Source organism: Thamnophis elegans, chromosome 3, assembly GCF_009769535.1.
Source record: "Thamnophis elegans isolate rThaEle1 chromosome 3, rThaEle1.pri, whole genome shotgun sequence".
Classification (NCBI taxonomy): Eukaryota; Metazoa; Chordata; class Lepidosauria; order Squamata; family Colubridae; genus Thamnophis; species Thamnophis elegans.
This window is the reverse complement of record NC_045543.1, coordinates 97,985,688-98,007,741: the sequence shown is the minus strand read 5'-3', so window position 1 is coordinate 98,007,741 and position 22,054 is coordinate 97,985,688. Positions and strand designations below refer to the sequence as shown.

At 37.1% G+C, this 22,054-nt stretch overlaps 1 protein-coding gene across 1 annotated transcript; it reads left to right on the top strand.

The window, feature by feature from the left end:
* The first annotated feature begins 879 nt into the window (after window positions 1-879).
* DCP2 (decapping mRNA 2) lies at window positions 880-20,313 on the top strand. The gene is given in 14 exon segments (XM_032214324.1): window positions 880-1,016; window positions 4,297-4,448; window positions 8,771-8,898; window positions 9,175-9,273; window positions 10,697-10,846; window position 11,259; window positions 12,918-12,998; window positions 13,001-13,028; window positions 13,159-13,269; window positions 16,156-16,288; window positions 16,785-16,900; window positions 17,038-17,044; window positions 18,125-18,158; window positions 19,104-20,313. Coding segments are annotated over 14 exon segments (1,251 nt in total). The 5' UTR covers window positions 880-963; the 3' UTR covers window positions 19,262-20,313.
* Window positions 20,314-22,054: the final 1,741 nt, after the last annotated feature.

The following is a 22,054-nucleotide window of genomic DNA, read 5'->3' as shown; positions in this document are numbered from 1 at the left end:
ACTGTTATTGACTACTTTAGCTTCAATTGCAATAATACATGAGCAAACAAGAGATACAAACTTAAGATAAACTGCTCGGAACTCGATTGCAGAAATACGACTTCAGCAAGAGTGGTCCTTGCCTGAAACCCACTAAATGACTGTTGTTGCATGCTCAAACCTCCCTAACTTTAACCTTAAATTGTCTTATTGTTGACCTCACTCCATTCTTAAGAGGTCAGTAGGAGTGTGCATAAGCGTACCAGCGTGCCTAACATCCCTGTCCCAAAGTCCCCATTTGTACCCATTTCCTGTGTTCTTATTCAGGTTTATTCTTATTCCTGTTGTCTTGTAGTGAGTGACAAACTAATAAATAAATAAATAAAATAAACAATCACTAAAACGAATAAGCAGGAACACTTTGAGAAAAAAGGAAGACCTCACGAATCCAGCTTTAATTACAAGCTACAGTATTGGGGAATTAACCGGCTAATTAGGAATCTTTCTGGCTTTGCTTCAGCCTCGGGAACTACCTACGATGCAAAGCATGGGCAAAGCCGGTGGCCAAACCACGGGAAAGAACTGCAACTGCAAGAAGTTTTAATCCGTAATCTTGTCTTTAAGGACGCCGGATCGGCGCCCCAAACACTCCGTCCCCTCTAGAAAGGCTCCCTCTTCTCCACCGCTTCCCTCCCGTCCCCGTTGCTTGCAGCAGTGAACCGCCTTCCCGCCTTGGAAGCTCTTTTCTTAGTAGCTCTTTTCTTGGTTACGTCACGATGATTGGCTACGATTTCTTCTCAACTCCACCCCCTTCGAACGTCGGCGGATCCGATTGGCTCTCTCCGAAGCCCCCTTCTTCCCCTATGGGATGGAATCGGCGAGCTCCCGCCTTCGCTCCCTTCGCCTGGTTTGGTTTTGCCCCTCCGGCCTGTATCGTGCGCTCTTCGGGCCTCGTTGAGTCGGGATGAGCTGCGCTCTTTCTCCATGGATACCAAGCGCCCTGAGATTCCCGGCAGCGTCTTGGACGACTTGTGCAGGTAAACGCTCCCGCCCAGAAAAAAAACAGCGGGGACCGGCCCCTGCGGTCCTCTCCTCCCCCCCCCCCAAAAAAAAATGCCTGCCGCCCCCTCCACCCCCTCGGTGCGGTAGTAAAGCGGTTCAAGGGACCCCCACAGTTGCCTCGGTTTCGGTGAAATAATGTTAAATTAAAGTGCTTGGACGGAGGGGTGTTTGTGTATGACCATACCTGTATGGAATGGATGGTCCATCCATTACGCTGAGCCGTAATTCCTGAATTATTAAAACAAACTGCAGTTGGGCTGGATTTCCACACAAGGTTAAGCCATAAACCATGATTTACTTGCAGCAATGACTGGATTCCTGCAACCCGTTAAGTTAGAGATTGTGGCTTTGTGCAATCTGAACCTCCAATAAGATCCACTTAATAAACTCTATAAAATGAGTTTTGATCTTTTAATTCCTTCCCCTCCTTTCAAACATTTTTGCTGTTCCGTTGAGTGCTCAGTTTTCCAATAATTCTGAAATTGTTTTAAAACCTTTCAACCACCCCCTAACTTATTTAAAAAGGTTACATTCTTTTAAAATGGGGAACATTCTAAACCAGCTTTAATTAAGAAATTGATCAAAAAGCATTAAACATTTATTGTGGAAGAGAACCAATAGAGGTGAAATATCCATTAAACCTTATGCATCTTAAATGAAGGATAAAACAAAAGGCCTAAGGCTAAATCAGATATTTTAGTTCAATTCTGACTTAATTGATTATAAAAATATTGATTAGATTAAGTAGCCACCAGGATAAGTTTGTAGCTCTTTGTAATTATATGAATGCAAAGCTTTAGTTAGTTAGTAATTAAGTTTTTGGATATTCACAGTTATATATAGTGTGGTTTAATAGCTACCATACTTTAGATACTTAAGTTATTTAATTAACTGAGCCACATTTCAAAAGGATTAGGATTAGGATTTATTTCATTTATATGCTGCCCTTTTCCCCGAAGGGGACTCAGGGCGACTCACAATTCGGTCAGGGAAGGGGGTACAAACAGGGGATAAAAAGACGAACATAATACACAATTTAAAAACACACAACAACCATACCATTCGAGGAGGGGGGCAAAGCTCTTTAGCCCCAGGCCTGTCGGAACAGCCAGGTTTTAAGGGCTTTGCGGAAGGCCTGGAGGGTGGTGAGGGGTTCGAATCTCCACGGGGAGCTGTTCCAGAGGGTCGGAGCAGCCACAGAGAAGGCTCTCCTCCGGGTAGTCGCCAGTCGGCATTGGCCGGCGGATGGAATTCGGAGGAGGCCTAATCTGTGGGATCTGATCGGTCTATTGAGGCAATTGGCAGCAGGCGGTCTCTCAAGTACCCAGGTCCAATACCATGAAGGGCTTTATAAGTGACGACTAGCGCCTTGAAGCGTATCCGAAGACCAATAGGCAGCCAGTGCAGCTCGCGGAGGATAGGTGTTACGTGGGTGAACCGAGGTACACCCACGATCGCTCGCGCAGCGCTGCATTCTGAACAAGCTGAAGTCTCCGAATGCTCTTTAAGGGCTGCCCCAAAGGACCAACTTGCAATAAAACTCGGGAGAAAGGGCAAGGAGAATATTATTCTGTTTTGCTTTTGTTGGGCAGGGTGTTTCTTTAAAAAGGGATGGGAAATGTAAAATAACTTTTGACAAAGTTAAACATTATTAAGAAGTGTGATGGATTGGATTGCAAATGTATTAAAGTTAGTATCACTAACTGGTAGCCATGATCTTTGAAGAGGAATTGTCTTATGTTAGATAAAAGTTGAGATGCCTCTTGGGCTGGTCTTATTCGGATACAAGTACATATCTACAATTAAATTAAGTGTCCATTAAATAATTGCTTGTAAAATGTAATTATAGAACAAACATTTAGTTAAGGAAACTGTAATCGAAAAAGGTGACAGCCCATTTTGAACTGTTTCAAGATTAAAAAAAAAATGCTGGGAGGCCCTAGTAGATTTAGTGACATATAAATGGAATACATAAATGTCCGTATTTGATATAATTTGCTATTGAATGTCTAGTTAACTGTTGGTTACAATGAAAATGGCTTCTGACTGGTAATAACTTTTTAAAAAACTATTTAGTTTATAGTTTATAAACAGTATTGCGCAGACTACAGATTTCTAAGATTTGATTTGTTGTTAGATTCCTGAATTTTTCCCAGTTGATGAAAAATGGAAAATATTAATTTGATAATTTGTTCTAATAGTTTAACAATTACATTCATATTCATCATTCTATAGTTACAGTAATAATTTACACAACATTATCAGTGTTAAGCTCAAAGAGAGTAACAGTAAATTATTCAAAATGTTGTTACAACTTATCCTTATGGAAGAGTATATTATTTGTCCTATGGAAAACACTTGTACGGGCCACATCCCAGTAAGTAGGTGGAACAAGGAAAAGTAAAATTCTGAAGCAGTGTAACTTTAAATTAAAGTTTAAATTAAAGGAGCCAGTGTGGTACAGAAGTTAAGGTGCTGGCCTAGAAATCAGAAGACTGTAAACTCTAGGCCTCCTTCGAAAGGCCCTGAAGACAAGAGTTTGCTAGTAGCCTGGGAACCCAGGGTGATATAGAGTGTTATCAGCTAGCTGGTTTGATTGTTGTTGCCAGGGGTTTATTGGGTTTTATAGTTGGTGTTTTATTTTTGTAAGCCACCTGGAGTCACAGTGAGTGAGTTAGATGGCCATATAAAATGGATGGATGGATGGATGGATGAACAAACGAATAATGATTGAACGCCAGCTAGGTGACTTTGAACAGTCATGCTCTTTTGGCTCAACCCATCTCACAGGGTTGTTTCTGTGGGGCAAATAGGAGGCAGTAGTATTAGGTATGTTTGCTGATTTGAATTGACAATATAGTGTGTGGCGGTGGGATGAAGAAATATAATAATAACAATTATTTTATTTTCCTCCTGGATTGAAGAGTCTCAGGGTATACCAAAGAACTGCATGCTTGTGGAGCTGCAGGTTGTGAACTATTATCCTAAAGAAATTGAATCTTCAGATTTCACTAATCTTGGTTTTGGTGGTGTATTAATTTTTATACCAAATTTTGGAATGCCTCACCATAGATCTTAGTTTCAGCCATTGGCATTTGTTCAGAATTAATATAGTCTCCAGATACCTCAAACTTGCCTGTCCCAGTTTTTAAATCTTTTTGCACCATGGACTTGTATTGAATTCATTTATGTTGTATTTTAACCACAAAAATAACAATATATTTATTTCTTACATTTATTTTTTACTTTTGACAGTCGATTTATTTTGCACATCCCAAGTGAAGAACGAGACAATGCAATTCGCGTCTGTTTTCAGATTGAGCTTGCCCATTGGTTTTACCTGGATTTCTACATGCAGAATACACCAGGATTACCTCAGTGTGGGATAAGAGATTTTGCTAAAGCTGATATCCTTTCTATGTGGTTTTGTTTAACATACAAATGATATTAAAACATAGGTAGGAAAAAGGTTGCATTGGAAAATCTATGCAAACCACTCAGAGTGGCTGGGAATCACGTTGCTTATAAATTTAACAACAATAACAACAATAATAATTATACTTGCACCACAGAAATAGAAGCAGGGGATTACATCAAGACAAAGGAAGGAAGGAAGAAAAACATGCATTGGCTGATTATGTAAAAGGTAGCCAAGGACAAATTAAAAATTGGAACTTAATGTACAAGAAACAAAACATCAAAATAATTTCATAAAAACATGAGCCGAACGCTGGCAAAGAAAAGCATTACATGGCCAATTTCTTCAAAAGATCAAGGGGAAAAGATAAAAACAGATGTTTTACAAATGGAACATTCAAAAAAGAAGCCGAAGGCTTGATTTTTGGCTGCTCAGACAGTTAATGCAATCAAGACCAGAATTGAAAAATGACCAAATAATTCAAAGTACAGATTGTGCAAAGAAGTAGAAAAATAATAGATCAGATACTCCACTTCTGCAAGAAGGTTGCACAAACTGACTATAAACAGTGACAAACAGGCATCAGAATGATTCAGTGAAACATATGTAAAAATTATGTGCTGGTTATGAAAAATTGCTGAGAGTATATAGTTGAAAGTGTAGTTGAAAATGAATAAATTAAAATATTGTGGGATTTCCAAATGCAAATTGATTAATTCTTGATGTATATTACACCAGATTTAGCTATGGTTGAAATAAAACTGAATAATTGCTGTGGAAATAACGGGATAGTTGAATAGTATAAAGGTTTGGGAAGATCACAAAGTATCAAGTTCTGAAAATTGAAGTTGAAAGATTATTCTATAAACTGACAATAATTGGCATACTGGATCAGGGGTGGGTTCCAGCAGTCACTACTGCTGGTTTGCTTGTGAGTATGCTGCACACTTGATGTGTACTGCACATGCATGCACACTATGTGCGCATGAGCAGTGCAATAATAATTGCTCTGCGCATGTGCAGAAGCCAAAAACAAGATGGCAGCACCTATGGCACCGCCCAGAGAGCCAGTTCGGAGGCATGGCAGGCTGCCAAATCACTACGGGTTTAGCCGAACTGGTCAGAACCCACCACTGCACTGGATGCCATACGAAAAAGTCTTGGACAGCGCTTAGAAAATATGCCATTGACAGATTTTCCATCTGTGAATTACAAAAGGCTATACTGCTTGGATCTGCATGTATACTAGCCTAATACATTAAACAACCTGGGCTCTTGGGAAAAACGCTATGAAGGCCAACACCAGCTAAAGAACTGTCACCCGTGATTTTACTTTGTTGTATATACGGTATAATAATAGCAGCAGCTCCCTTCAGGTATAGGACAAGCCGTAAACAAAAGTGTGACCTCCAGGCTGAAAATAATTGCTTATTCCTGCCATAAATTATGGATCAACATTTCAAAAGGCTGAGTTTAAATATATAAAAATGAACAACCATAATATATTGAACTCAACTATTGTTAAAGAATATAGATTGCCTCTCTACTGAACTGAATCTGGAAATTTATTTTGTGGAAGCATCATGTGTATGTTGAAGCTCGGGATTAAATGTACTTTTAACTAATCATGGTCAGTTTCTCTTATATATCTGAATTAGAGAATGCTTATTAGACAGTAATGTGTTTTTGGTTTCTTTGCATTTTAAAATGAAGTAAGTCATGTTTCTAACTTCCGTGACCACAGGATTGGACTTCGTATTGTTGCACACCAGTTTTCCGATAGATTTATTTTTGAAGTTGTATAATAATTTATTTGCAGTAATAATTTGGAAGTATAAAATAGAATTAACGGTGTTTGCAGATATAGTATGTAACTTCTAGATAGTATAAACTGAAACAAGTAAACTAGTTTCAAGACAATCAACACTTTAAAGTCTTGGCATGAAATTTAATGCTTTTGAAAGAAAAGGAGATGAGGATGTATCCCAAGGCTACTGAAAACCTTATCCTGCTAAGTGTTAAATTAATGCTTTATATAGCACAGTGTTATCTTGCTGGAAGAAAGGAAAGAAATCGTTCCTGAATTCCTTAGAATGAAGCCTTATAACTTGAAAGTTCAGAAACTGCAAATTAATTTGGAGTCAAGTGAATAGTCAATACATATGTTTTAGGACAGAATTCCTCAATCTTTTGGCTTTATGGACTAGTTGGGGGGGGCGTGGGCAAGCATGTGTGCATCTACAACTCCATTGATACCCCTACTCCTCGGTAGGTCAATAAAGCTGTAAAGGTTGGGGAACTTGAGTGAGGATGTGCATGCCTGTTTGCCCATCACTTCTCCTGCCCTCAAGGGGGCTGAAAAGGCTCAAGGCCTGGTAGTAGGCCCTAGCCAGGGATTGGGGACCCCTGTTTTAGGATATACAATTCCATCAAACTATTTTCTTATGCTGATTTCACCTGATTAATTAACTGTACATTTAGACACTTGAGAGTCTAGGACTTGTGTACCTAACCCCCAAACCGCAGCCCACTACCAGGCCTTGAACCTTCGAAATGGGGCACAGGAAGTGGCGAGTGAGCGTGTGCACGTGTAAATCCCCATTCGTGTGAGCAGTGGGTGTGTGCGTGCGCTCCATTTACTCAAGCAGTGTGTGGCTGCTGCTCGTGCAAATGGAGTTGCATGCATGCCCACTTGACCTCCATGCATGTAAACCATCCCCTCCCCCAGCCAATCTGCAAACCCACAAAGGTGGGGGAACTCTGGTCTAGGAATTCACTCCAGATTAAAATGCTTAATGCGGGAAGGCATTTTCCCAGTTAGGTGGCTGATTGAGTGTTCTGCTTTTGGTTTGAACTTACTGTTTTTCACTTTTATAATTTATTACCTATTTTATACATTTATTCAAATACCAGCTGTTAAATACATTTGCATTTTGTGAAAATGTTCGTAGCAGGATATCCTATTTACCCTGGATTTGAAAACCCAGTGTTTTGTGTAAATATAATAACTAACTAGAAATATATCAAAGAACTATTTCAAGATGAAGGGTTGTAGCCATAGGTTTATTAAGTTCTGCAATATTTGTTAAAAAGGAATAGGGTTTTTTAAATAGAGAGATTATACTTTTTTTTTATCATTTTCATTTCTGCTCTCATGGGTCAACAAAGAGACAGCCAAACCATTTTTTTTCTTAAAACTGAAATTGATCTAATCAGCTTCATCTAAAAGCATTATAAAAGTATCTTTTGGTAATTATTGGTGACTAAGGTAGATCTCATTGAACAATTGACCTGTTTAGTGGCTATTCAAAATAGCGACAGCACTGAACAAGTAAAAGTATGGTCAGTCCTCACATTTATGACCATCACAGGGTCCCCAGGGTTACAAGATTGACTTTCAGGCACTTCACAATTAGAGAAGCCAGCAATAAAATTGCAACTCACAGTCATGAGAGCCTTTGTTTCATGACCGGCAGTGACTTGCTTAATGACAGAATGGGAATGATATTGAAAGTCCGTCAGAGTTACATGATGTTTCACTTAGTATCCCACTCTAAAATTGTTTACTGCCAGCTTTTTCATATTATAAATTTTCATATTTTTTTGTTTTTTTTTTTTTTTTTATTATAAATTTGATATATTACATAAGCTGGCTTTTTTTTTTTTACACTTAGTCTTGGTGGTTTTAAAAATTGCTAAGGAATGTCTTAAGATTTTTAATGTTCTTATGGTTACTTAGAACAGAGTTTCCCAACATTTTAACTCCCATGAAACACATTTCAAAATGAGAGAAACTGCAATTGAAATTATTGTAAAATGGCTGCTATGAGATAGGCTTTTAAAAAAAGTGTCCCCATATGGTAAGGGAAAGAAATATTAAAGAAATTTTGAAGAGTTTGTTGAGAACAAATCACTTAGAGTTCTTTTTTTTATATAGAAAAGAAAGAACAGAAATTTCTTTTGCAGTAAACTCAGTAAACTAAATAAACTAAACAAAAAGACTGGTAAATGCAAGGGCTTCTGAGGATACAGCTGGAGGTATTCGGGCCATGGGTAATAATAAGTAAATAAGAGTTAAAGGATATTGCAATTTGTACAGATGACTAGGGCAAGTGACTCCACAGTCAGCTGGATTTTCCAAATTGTTTTTAATTATCATGGACACTAAATCCTATCCAGTAGTGAATCAGCAAAAGAACTTTTTTTTTTAATTACTAAAAGCAGCATGCTGAGGGAAAGAAAAAAGCAGTAGAAATGTGGTTGATGTTTTGAGATGTGTTTTGGTCAATGGATTTCCTTGACTCCCTGTACTTTTCAGCCACTGCCCTTTTTTACTTCCTCAAGGCGAAGATGTGCAGAAGGTTTTAGATGAATGGAAAGAGTACAAAATGGGAGTGCCAACTTATGGTGCAATCATTCTTGATGAGACCCTTGAAAATGTAAGGCGTTTTCCTTTTAGCTTGGTTGAATGGAATTGACAGTGATTTAACTGTTGACTCTTAAAGGCAATCCGCGAATGCTGATCTTCCACGTATATTTCCCTACTGTAATGGAAGAAGTGTGTATGTTATTGGTTTTGTTTTGATTTTTTAACTTTAATTCAGACTTTAGTATCTAGCTCTTGTGTATTTTAAGCTCTGTGTGTATTTATCATGAGTTGATTTTTTCCCCCTTTTATAATCTTTTAATTATGATTGAATATTTATGTTTTGCAGGTGCTACTAGTTCAGGGTTATTTAGCAAAATCTGGCTGGGGTTTTCCAAAAGGAAAAGTGAATAAAGAGGAAGCTCCACATGACTGTGCTGCCAGAGAGGTAATTCTGTTTATTACATTGTTTGACATATTCCTGTTGGAGGATGGGAAAGGGGTAAGAATTTATCCAGGCAAACATGCGCTGCTATTCTCCAAAGTGAAGCTTTATAAATAATAACAGCATACATATGAAGATGTAGACAGTAGTTAGTTAGCATAACAAACCATACAGTTTCTTGCAGTTCCTCATCTACTACACCTGTCTGTTCCTTTATTCATATACTTAATAATTCCTTTATTATGTTGACTCTTTTCACAGCTCAAACAGTGTTTTTATTTTTACCTCTTAGCCTTTTCTACAGCATATAGGAGGTATAAAGAGGGAAAAATAAGTTGAGCCTCTTGGAAAGCAGCACCTTAGTCACCATTATTTGCACTGATTCTTGGTCTGTCCTTCGTCTTCAGTCCTTTTTGCCAGTCAATCAGCATTACGGATCTCACTGATTCTGCAGGCTTCTCTTGGGCCCTCAACTGTACATTCCCCCTTCCTCCAAGGTTCCTTTCTCCAACACTGTGTCTTTCCTCTAGCAGCTTCAGTTCTTGCTTCTTGATACACACAGTGCAACACAACCACACCAACCAATCAACCAACAATCTCCTTTCTTAGCAGCTCTGCCCTTTATAAATCTTCACTGGAAGGCAAGCATGTCTGTTTATGCATGTCTTCATTAGTCTGAGGATATTCTTGCTGTCTGTGTGGCTCTTGTTATGTAGTTGACCAACTAGCAAAACTTGGCAGCCTTGGGGCTAAGTTACAATCCAGTTTCAGGCTTGGCAATTCATCCTGCTAATATCCAAACATTTTTAATTGAAAAGATTTTTAGAATACATAATAATATTAAATATCAAGTTGGTGTTATCTTTGAAACCACATAAATACTGCATATTGTCTCAGGAATAGAGCATGCATATTGTATATTGTACATGCAAGATACTTATACACTTTCTACATTAAATAGATCCTGGTGCCTTTATTTGAGTTGTGATTTATCTGTGCTTCAGGTTTCATCATTGCAAGTGATTTCCAAACGTACCAAGGGTATTTGTTAATTACATTATTGCCTCCTACTTGAAATTAAATTTCCTGGGTGATAATATGTGATTAAGTCCATGAAGAGTTAAGTGATAAGAGCAAGTGAGCAGTGGTGTCTAATCAGAGTCAGTGGTGTTTCCCTTCTCCAGAAGCCATCACTGGACATGACAGTTCGACAGTTTGGTAGTTCTGCACATATCTTTTTTGCTTTCGTAAAGCTGTAGGAAAGAGTTACAATTTTGGTCAGATAACATCATAATCGAGCCAGAATTTTATAGCAAAACATTTAGGAATGAATCAGATTTCTTACCTTTTCAACCAATAAAACAACAGGTTGCTTTATTCCTAAAATGTGTGCATAAATTTTATTCTCATCTTATCCTTTTTTCAGGTATTTGAAGAAACCGGTTTTGATATAAAAGATTTTATTAATAAAGATGATATTGAATTAAGAATCAATGATCAGCTAGCACGATTGTATATCATCCCGGGCATTCCAAAGGACACAAAATTTAATCCTAAAACAAGAAGAGAGATTCGGGTAAATTTACCTTTCCAACTGTAATTGAATGCTCAGTTACTAAGAAATTAATGCTATTGTAAGATTATTGAGCAATGTCATGCATTTTGATATAAACCTTCACGGTATTCCCTTTACATTAGATCTACCAAAATTAAATTGTAGAAATCTGGATGACTATTAGATGCCAGCAAAGTATCGTAGTAGTCAGAATTTTTACAATCCAGGTCTGATAGTTTTTCCTTATGTAAAATTATTTTTTCCTTAGGCAGAGCAATGCAAGGTGAACTGTTTTCAGAGCCCTGCTGTCCCCAAGTAGCCAGAGCAGGAGATAGGAAATATTAGCCTTGGTTTTAATCTTTGGCCTTGCTATTTTATTTTATTTTTGTCACATTGTTATCTCTGGGAGATACATCTGCTAACTTTAAAGTAGAGTAAAGGAATGTGCTGATTTGGGAGTGTGCTAGTAGACTGAAGAATTATATCTTTGATCTGTTCTTGATATAATTGAGCTGCCTTGATCATCAACAAAGGATATCACTACCGATATTTTATATCCATGGAGCTTCCTAAAGTATATTAAGATAGTCCTCAATGAATATGCTGGCAATGATTTCCACTTATGAAGTGGCACTTCCAACTTGTCCAGTTCCAAGATTCACTGAACTAAATCTTTAATTGCTTATCTGGTGCAATATTTATTTATTAAACAAATTTGTATAACTATCCCATCTCACCAAAAGCTATTCTGGGTGGCATGCAGCAATTGAGTAAAACAACAGATATTTGTTTTTTAACATGAAATTTTATTTTTAAATTATAAAAATGAATATGCAAATCTTGGGTAGAGAAAGGATAAGAATGGCCACCTCAACAATGGAACCATCAAATAATTTCTCTGGTTCCCTGGGAGCCCCATGCCTGATAACATTACCAGGCCTTGAGGGACTTCCAAAGTGTCAAAATGGATGGAGCAAATCTAATTTGGAGGAAAGCCATAAAGGGGGGGGGCGCCATGGCAGAGAAGGCACTTGTGGGACCCACCCAATGTAAGTCCCTAGCTGATTGCACTCGCAGCATGCTTTCTCTGCCAGATTTAATGAAGTGAACTGATGTGACCAAGGAGAGGTGATCACTCAGATAGCCCAGTCCCATGCATGAAGGACTTTAAAGATTAAAACCAGCACCTTGATTTGGACCTGGAAGCAAATTGGCAGCCAGTAGAGCTTGCGGAGCAGAAATATAAAATATGCTGTTCTAAGCAGTGCATATGCCCACGCCACTGCAATCTGCACCAGCTGAACCCTCTGGATATTCTTCTAGGACAGATCCATGTAAAATACATTTAAGCAGTCCAATCTGGAGGTGACTATTCATTTATGTTCATATATTAGAGATAAAGAAAATTGTTGTAGCAGCACCTATTTACTTTGCAAACAGTAGGTAACAGAACATCAGAAAGAGATGAGAATGCGGATTCTAAATGTTTGTGAAATCATTTTGTAGTAACCTTTTGTTTACATTACAGGTAGTCCTTGTTCAGTGACCACGCAAAGTTACACTGGTGCTGAACGAGGAGACTTACAACTAGCCCTGAAATTTGCAGCTGTCACAGTGTCCCTGTGGTCATGTGATTGCGATTCGGGTGCTTGGCAACTGTTGCACAATTATGATGGTCAATGTCTCTTGGTCACATGATTGCCACTTGCCGTATCTTAACTGCTTCTGATAATCAAAGTCAGTGGGAAAGCTGTCAGGAAGTCACAGTTGAAGTCACATTATGTGCTTAACAATCATACATGATTCGCTTAACAGCTGCAACTAGAACTGATGAAACTCCCATCATGTTGGTGTGGCCATGTGATTTTTCACTTTATAGCCACACTGCTTAGTAATGGAGTTGCCAGTCTCAATTACCAGTTATTAAGTGAGGACTACCTGTATTGACAATACTTGCACATTTCCGTATAAAGAATTCAAATACTTTTGGTGATATAAAGTTTCCTAAAGATATGCTTTATTCTTGATTAGAATGGGAGTTATTATTTCTATCTGTCATCTGTTGTTAAGTAATCTCTTTTCTGTGTTTCAGATATTGAATGGTTTTCAATTGATAAATTGCCTTGCCATAGAAATGACATGACACCGAAGTCAAAATTAGGTTTGGCACCTAACAGTTTTTTATGACCATTCCCTTCATCAGGTTCGTTCAAAATGAGAGAAGAAAATAAATCTGTTATGTTCCATTTCTGTGTTGAAGATTTTAAGGGTTAGGGTTTTGAAACCTGCTTCAAAAACCTGAATATTGCTATTCTAATGTCAACCCTTTACAGACCCTTAAGAGACTGGCTTTCTCGACGGTATGGAGACTCTTCAGATAGTGACAATGGGTTCTCATCCACTAGTAGCAGCACGCCACCTAAATCCAGTATAGAAAAACAGAGGTAACTGATTGTAAAACTTGCTACTTGCTTTCAAATAGAAAGCAAGTGTTTTTTCCCCTGTAAATGAAGTGAATAATAATACCATATTTTTCGGAGTATAAGGCATTTTCCCTCAAAAAAGAGGCTGAAAATCTGGGTGTGTTTTATACACTGAATACAGCATTTTTTGGTCTCCCAAAACCCTGCCCCCTTGACAAAAATGGTCGGACATAGCTTTTAGGAGGCTTTCAGAGTGCTCCTAAGGGCTCAATTTTGCCCAATTTTGTTCCCCCAACTCCCAGGAACACTCTATAAGCCTCCTAAAGGCTATCTATCCCCTTTTTTGGCAAAAAAACAGGCCATTTTTGCTCATTTTTGCCCCCCCCCCACACTTTACAAGCATGCCCTTTTTTTTGAAAAAAAAAACAAAAAACCTGGCCCATTTTTGCGAAAAATGGGCCGTTTTGGGGAGGTTTGCAGAGTGCAAAAACTTTTTTTTTAATTTGCCTCTTCAAAACCTTGGTGTGTCTTATACTCTGGTGTGTCTTATACTCCGAAAATATAGTAGTTTAAGACATGATTTATCTGATGTCATTTATCAGCTTTGCCAATCCTGATGCCTTTTGGATATATTGCATTTTCACATTGCTATAATTGATTATGCTTACCCAATACTGATAATAATTCCGTCTCCTAGTATAGCTATTTACCATGCTGATGAGAAATTTTGGAGTTCCTATAACAACATTAGAAAGTATTATCTTTCCTGTTCCATTTTTAAATGTAGGGAAAGAAAAATTGTGATGCAGTTTTTCATTATTAATAAGAAGTTAGCATAGATGGGAGCAAGATGTTTTCATTTTTGCACAACTCTAATATTTTATATTCAGTAGATAAATGAGAAAGTTCATTTATAGAAGCTTCCAGGAAAAAACTAACCTCTGTTTGTCTGTCTTTCTCTATCTCTATCTCTCTATTCCTGTCTACCATCTATTATCATTATTCCAAGCATCAATTGTACATTGTTACTCAGTAAATGCAGTTTTCATTTAGATTATATATACATTTATAAATAAATACTTGTAGTATGAATATGCTGTCCTATCTTTGCACAAATACTGTATTTTTTTGAGACACACCAGATTATAAGACCCACCTTAGTTTTTGGGGAGGAAAATAGGAAATAAAAATTATGCCTACCAGGTATTCATTTTTATTCCCATATCACCAGACAAGCAAGCAAATACAATTGTATAATAAAATGATACATTTTGTCACTTTTCTTTCCCTAGGCAGCCGGGGAAACTCTTAATAAGCTTAGCTAGATGTTTGGGGGTTCAGCCAAAAGCACTTCGCACCTAGTAAAAATGTAACAGAGCTGACTCAACAAACCAGCCCAGCGTTTGCCTGAAGGAAACAATTAAGAAAACTCAGCTGGTAGGAAAAATCTCTGCCTTGCCCTTAACGGGATTATCCCCAAAAGAATAGAAATCACATAGTCACAGGAACTCTCTGCCTTGCCCTTGAGAAGATTATCTCCCCAAAATAGAAACTGGACAAAAGAAGTACCTCTTAAGGCAGTCTTCAAATCCAAATCTTTTGTCCTCTGGAAATTTTTTCAACAATATGCTGCAGTAAAAATATTCTAAGCTTTTTTTCAGCCCTAAATTAACACCTCATTAGGGCTGAAAAAAAAGCTTCCATAAAGCTACATTCAGAGTAAAAACACACCCAGATTTTCAGCCTCTTTTTTTGGGGGGGGGGGGACGAATTGGACTCCAAAAAATATGGCACTTCTCCGATTTGACCATCTGTGAATTGACTATGTTGTATATTATGGAACTATATTTTAGATAGAGGTAACTCAGATTTTTGTGGTCTAACAATAATAACTCTCCACCTTTTTGTGTTCATATTTTGAGATGCCATTTACTTGTTTCATGGCAGAATGTAGCTGTAGTAAGTGGCCTTTACTGATATACTGTATGGGTGGAACTCCACAAATTTATTTTTGTATTATTTATCAGCATCTTTTAATATTGAAGCCAATGTCAATGAAATGTTAACTAAGTATTTATAATGCCAAAATATATTCTTTCAGCTAATGTGCTAAATTTATGGAAGTATGTTATATTACTATATTACAGCATGTAAAATAATGATCTAATAGAATAGGTCATGGAATGGAACAACTTTTGGATGAATTCATAATTGGCTGATTTACTGTATTTGGAGAATAATAAAAATGAGGTTCAGTTGGAAAGTACACTATCAAGTAGAAGGCCTCAGAACAATGTCTTGGATCCTTTCTGTTCAGCATTGTTCTTAATTACCTGGTTGGAGTCATTGAGAAAGATTATCAAGCTATAGCTGATACAAAACTAGGAGCAGCTATTGCTCCTAGAAAGAGAAGATTCAAAAACACATAATATGTTGTACAGTGAGCAAAAATAATGGTGAAATTTAACAAGGAAAAAGGCATCTAGAAATTAAAATCAGAAGGCACTGTATAGACTGGTGGACACTTGTCTTTCAGTAATACACGTGAAAAGGATATGTATGTTTTAGGAGATTATGAGTTGAGTATGAGCTAGCAACGTGATGTAGCTACTAAGAAAGCAAATATCATTTTGAAACATATCAAGAAGCACAGAGTCCAGATTATGGAAAGTAATTTTCCCATTCCTTGTCTATTTTGGTCAGGCCTCATTTGGAATACTATTGTGTCTGGATATTGGCTGTTTTTCAATTTTTCAGTGCCTTTGGAACAAAGCAATAATGCCCTAAAAAGAAATTTAATACACTGTTAAATGACTATCTGATAGAATAGACTTATTAATGCAGTTGTATTGCATGATTATAATTGTCTTCTGAACTTTTGTAAAAAGATTTTTTTTAATGAATCAGATCCAAACTCCATTATAGTCAGCAGGTGTTTACAGATACACCCGCGGGAGACCAATCAACAAGGCAGAGGCAATTACAGCAACCAAAGCCATATAACAATCATTTGGATATGCCTGAAGCTTTAAAACTAAAGGTGAGTTTCTATTAAAAATTATTGTTATTAGGTCAGGTTTGATGAAAATCGAGTTCTGTGTTTCAAACATTTTTTTAATTTCTTGAACTTCTCAGATCCTTACCCTTTAAATGGAGCAAGGTATTTTTACTATAAACTAAACATATTCATTGGTGAACAACTGAGAACACTTGGGCTAGAGGGGTTGCTGCCCCCTTTATTGTATGTCAGTTTTTGGTGGGGTGTTTGGGGGTTTACTGGGTTTGTCATCTTGCTTTTTTAGACAAAGTTTGAGTTTGATTCTGTCATTTCTCAATGTTTGTTATATTGTTTTGGTATGTTGTTAGCTGCTTAGGCTTATTTAGAGTTGGGCAGCATCAAATCAATTAATGAAAGAAAATAAATATACTTTGCTAAATTAGATGTATTTTGTTGTAAACTTAAATATTTTTAAAACTAAATATTTTCAGTTGAATGCTGTCCTTAGTTCATTTGTTTTGTTGCATTACTTGCTTAGAATGCACGAGGCAATGGCAAAAAGCAGTATCAAGATACTCCTAATCAAAAAAAGAAAACAAATGGAGTTCAGAGTCAGCCAGCCAAACAGAACCAAACTTTGGTAAGATGCACTAAGTAAATGCAAATGGGAGAGCGCTTTGAATTGGAATTTGGAATAATTTTTGCATTAAGCACTGTATGCTGGTGACATTATCTACTGGGTGTCCCAGCAGTGGCTCTGGAAATGTTTTTTCAGTGCTTTGATTGCTGAGATGGCTTGTGTCATAATATAAACCTGTGTATTCAGCTCTCTCTGTTGGCCAACAAAGTTTTGTGCTTAGAGGTAGCGTTTGGGTGTTGCTATCTTAAGGACTACCTCATCTTTTACCTGGGCTTGATAGGAAAAATGGGGAATGTGCTCTGTCAATATTATCTGAGAATATGCTAGATGTGTTTGAGAATATCTTGGCGTCATTCTGTGATAGTTTTGTGTGAGTCATCTTGTTAGGCTGCTGCTTAATATATGGGTGTAGGAGCATTGACTATTATGAATAATATATATTTTAAGTTGCTAGGAAGAGTCCCACAGCATGAACATGCATTGGATAATTTTGTTTTTCGGTAGTATATTTGGTTAAATGTTCTTGGGTTGTGGTAGGTCTGCCATAACTTTTCTGTCATCTGAAAAAGAATTGCTCCTCCTCCCCTTCAAATAGGAAAAAGATAATAGAAATGGAGAAAGTTTATGTTTTGGTGTGAGTCAAAAGGAAGATTAAAGAGGAAGTGAAGGGGTAAAAGGAAAGGCTGCTCTCTATAGTAAACTACAAGAGAGACAAGTACAATGCAATTTGTGGGACTTCAAATTAAAGTCTTTAAGGCTATGATTGTGGGAGAGTAAAAGAGCAAAGACACGTGACATGTAATTCAGACTGTATTTTGAAGAATACCTGTTAGAAGCTGTTTCCAGGCAAATGAGTAAATCTCATTTTCCACTTCTTTTAATTTTGTGATATATTTATTAGCTCCCAAAAATATACAGATCGCATATGAAAATATGTTTGCTTGAATTTAAGTATTTTCTGTTTTCTAGCCTGGTGCTTTAACCACTAGACCAAACTGGCTCTGTTTTTTAAAAAATTTTGTCTGTTTAAAAGCACTTTGTTAGAAGGTGCATCATATAAAGAATTTGGAGATGCAGCTAATGAAGTGCCTAATCCACTTAAATTTAAGCAAATGCTTCATGCTTTAATGACTCTCTGTTTTATAAATGAAAATGTTTATATTTTTGGTTGGGTCACACATTTCAGTTTCTGAAAATGTTTAATGTGATTATTTTCTTAACTAGAAATGTGAAAGAAGCATCCAAGGAAGCTTCAAGATAATTTTGAAACAGGTATGTGTTATTATTTTACTTTAGGCAATACAGAATGTAAAATAAAAGTATTTAACATTCATATTTCAGTACCTATTACTTATTTGTTAATCAGTAAATAACTTTGTACCTTAGTTTAAATGTCTGAGATTAGAGCTCTATAATTTACAGTGCTCAACCTAGCAAAATCTTGCTCGAGTCAGAGTTTCCTATTACAACTGAACAGGGAAAACTAACCTCCCTGCCTCATCAACATTATAGTCATATATTGATTTCCTAAAGGAAGATTAAACAACAGTTTAAAACAATTTTGTTATGATAGTGCTAAAGCCGAGTACAGAAGAATACGAGGGGGCATGGTTTGTTTTTAGAGTACATTACACTAATGAGCTCAGTTTTATTAGTTAGTGGTTCCTGAATAGAATACTGTATTCAATATTATAATTTCTTTAAAAAAAGAATGTATAGCTTTCAAAGTATAAATTCCAAGGAACGCTGTAAAGTTTAACATTAGTGATACTTGTGTTCCTTTATTCTGCAAGCTACCATTATGAGAAAATGGCTATTGTAACAGTGTACTTTAGGTGTTAATGATATCAGTCTTACTAAAGATGTCACAAACCTATAGTTGTGTCACTGCTTATTCTGAAGATTAATAATAAGTGTTAAGTTGGAATATAGGGATTTAAAGGAGGCAAAAGACCCAATCTTGGGACAAAGGCCATTGTCATTTAGAACTGCTCTGCCTAAGGTAGATTTCTGTGCTGCTCCTACTATATCCAGTTTTATTAATTTATAAAACCATATAACTATAATTGAATTGTAGTTCCCCATCCTGTCCATTTTTAATTAGCGAATGTCTAAGAAATACATACTGCATATTTGAAGTTTTCTTAAAGGGTTGTATGAGATTATTTTGATTCTTATTTGTCACTCACTGCTAAATTCTTTATTTTTTAAATGTAGAAACAGCATGCGATTTGTGCTGTCTCAGCGAAGACCAGCAACTAGAACATGGACAATCGGTGTCATGCAGTGGTCATTGCAAATTCTCTTTCTCCTCACGTGCTTTTCTGAGCTTCAAGTTTGACCATGATGCGATCATGAAAAATTTTGATCTCTGAGCTTGGTTATTTGCACAAGCTGGCTAGAGTCCTGGCACAGAGCAATTGAGTGGGTTTTTTAAATCCAACTTTTACATTTTCTTCAGGTTTTAAAGCAATGCGAGGACCTAGTGGTGGACTGGAAGGTTGTGTTCTCATTGTAATATGGGAGTAGCACCATATAGTGTTGCACTTTAAATGCAGTCCTAGCTTTTACCTGCAAAAATGCTTCCAGTATATCATTTAGTAGTTCCTAGCTATGCATTAGTGGGCATTTTTAACTCATTTGTTGTCTGTCTAGATTTTGGAGGAGTATTTTACCCTTGCCTGTGTTAATCTTTTACACATTTAAATTGCTCTGATGTATGATAATGGTTTATTTGTGATACTTTTGCGGTACAGCTGCTGAAAACACATACAGATTTCTGAAGAGAACAATATTCTGTACTGAGCAAAGAGTTAGGTATTTGATGATTCAGAATGTTGAAAAACAACCTTTTGTTCTGAGAGAATCGTCCTGCCTGGGATCTTATATCACTCAAATCAATTATTTTCCACATCTTCATTGTTGCACTGTATTGGAACTTTTTTAAAATATAGGCATGATTTAAAATTGTATTACTAGTGTGATATTTTATCTTACTTTCTGTTTAGTAGTTCAGTTGTTTCAGCTGTAGTGAGAAGATGGTGCTGATATTGGAATGTGTCTAATATAACATTTACTGTTCCCCATGTAGTGAACTGTCTAAACTGTTTCCAACCAGAATTACAGGCATTTTTAAAAATAAAATATGAAAATGTATGTTTAGGGAGATAATTGTAGCAGATAGAATAAATTAGTTTTGGAAGTAGTACAAGAAAAAAACATTATACGAAACTACGTGGCTTATAGCTTCCATAAGAGGTGTCAAACTCAAGGCCTGGTGGCCGGATGCGGCCCACAGAATGCTTAGATGTGGCCTGCGGAGCCACCTTGGAAACAGGGACAGATTGGCCCGCGTGCCTCTGCCAGTGAAAACGGAGCTCAGGAGGTCTGTGGGCAGCCCTCCCGAGCTCCGTTTTTGCTAGCGGAGGGTTGCAGCAGACTGTCACAGCTGAAAACGGAGCTCGGGAACCCATTTTCACTGACAGCGTTCAGGCCACCACAGGCGCCCCCAACAGAAGTGCCATCAGCTGGCCACACCCATCCCAGCCCCCCAAGTTCAAACACAAACTTTGATGTGGCCCTCAATGAAATTGAGTTTCACATTCCTGCTCTAGCCAATCTCAAAACCCTATAGTTACGCTGCCTATGGCAGAAGTGTCATGGATGGTCTGAGGAGGCTTTCTAGTCTAATGGAGCTATAGAGTTTAAAATCTCCTAAAAGTAGTACAAGAGGGAATTAACTATACCAGTTTCAGATTGGCAGAACAGACAACCTGAATCAGGAAAAAGGAGCATCATTGAATCCATTTTATCCAAAACTGGTTCTTTCCACCCCTCCAAACACCATATATTGACTCTGTGCCATTTACTACCAGTTGACTTACAAGGGTTTCCATAGTAATGGAATTGTTGGCAAAAGGGCACCCCCACCCTAGGCTAATCCCTTCCTTCAAACAACAAGGGCTCTTGTACTGCTCACTAGGTTTCTAATCATTTTATTTCAGTATTTTGGTCTGGCTTAAAATTGAGTTTTGATTCAGAGTAGTAGCCTCAAAAATGCTTTGTGCTACTTCAGTGAAAACATGGATGGAAAACATAGGAACGTGTAGTCCTAGTCCCAATGCACTGATGGAATGTGTGTACATACAATTGTATGAAAACTGCTATTGAATTTTGTTTCCTCAGTGCTCTAGCCTTACTGTGACAGTTCGGATTCACAATATTCAATGAGGTTTCTGAAATTTAACTAGAATAGGCTTGAAAGTTAAGCATAGCCATTTGCTTGCAAAATTCCTGCAATATACACCTTCCCTTGTTAAAGGATCGTAAAGTGAAATTGACGTATAACTAACCTATTGTAAGCCTCTTCATAACAGCAAGATAGGTGCAGATTAATTCCCAAGTAAATTCAGTTTTCTTTATTGATCATTTTGGCAAATAATTGAATTATAGACTAACCTAGTGGCTGTATGCCTGCTTACTGCATTCAGCATTTATTCATAGCATGAAGTTAATTGGTTTTGCATATTTGTTAAAAGTAAGATAGTTGAAAAACTGGTGACGAAGATGTCATTTTCTTTTGTTTAATCTTCATCTGTGAAAATAATTTTTGGTCAGTATTTAATGCAGGTTGAATAAAAGTGCCTAATTTGCTAACTTCTCAATCACTGAAAATTGGATTTCAGGCTGCTAGTGCCAATATTCTTCTGAGTGTACCTTGATTTCCAGGAATGTTACTGTTTTATGCTGCTTCCTTTGTGTGATGCCATTAAGAAACTTTGGCACAGTTAAGGGTATTTTGAACATGAGGTGCTTAAGTGAAATACTAGCAATGTGAGATTAATTTTCCTCGGTAAAGTAACTTGTATAGGGCACACATTCTTTCCTTTTAAATATAGAAAATGTTTTCTGTTTTGCAGAGAATAATTTCTTAAGAAAATCCAGTGACTGACTACTACTTTATTGAGGGCTTCCCAGGAACTCTAAGACTAATTTTGGTTTATTAACCTAGCCTTAATACAGGTAGCAAATTAACATGCATGTGCAATAATTATCACTTTTACCAGATATTGTACATGGGTGTATTCCTTAATTTGACTTTATCAAGTCTTAAAGTATGGAAAATAAAATAATAGTTCCTGGGTGCCCTGCACTGTGAACGTTTCAGA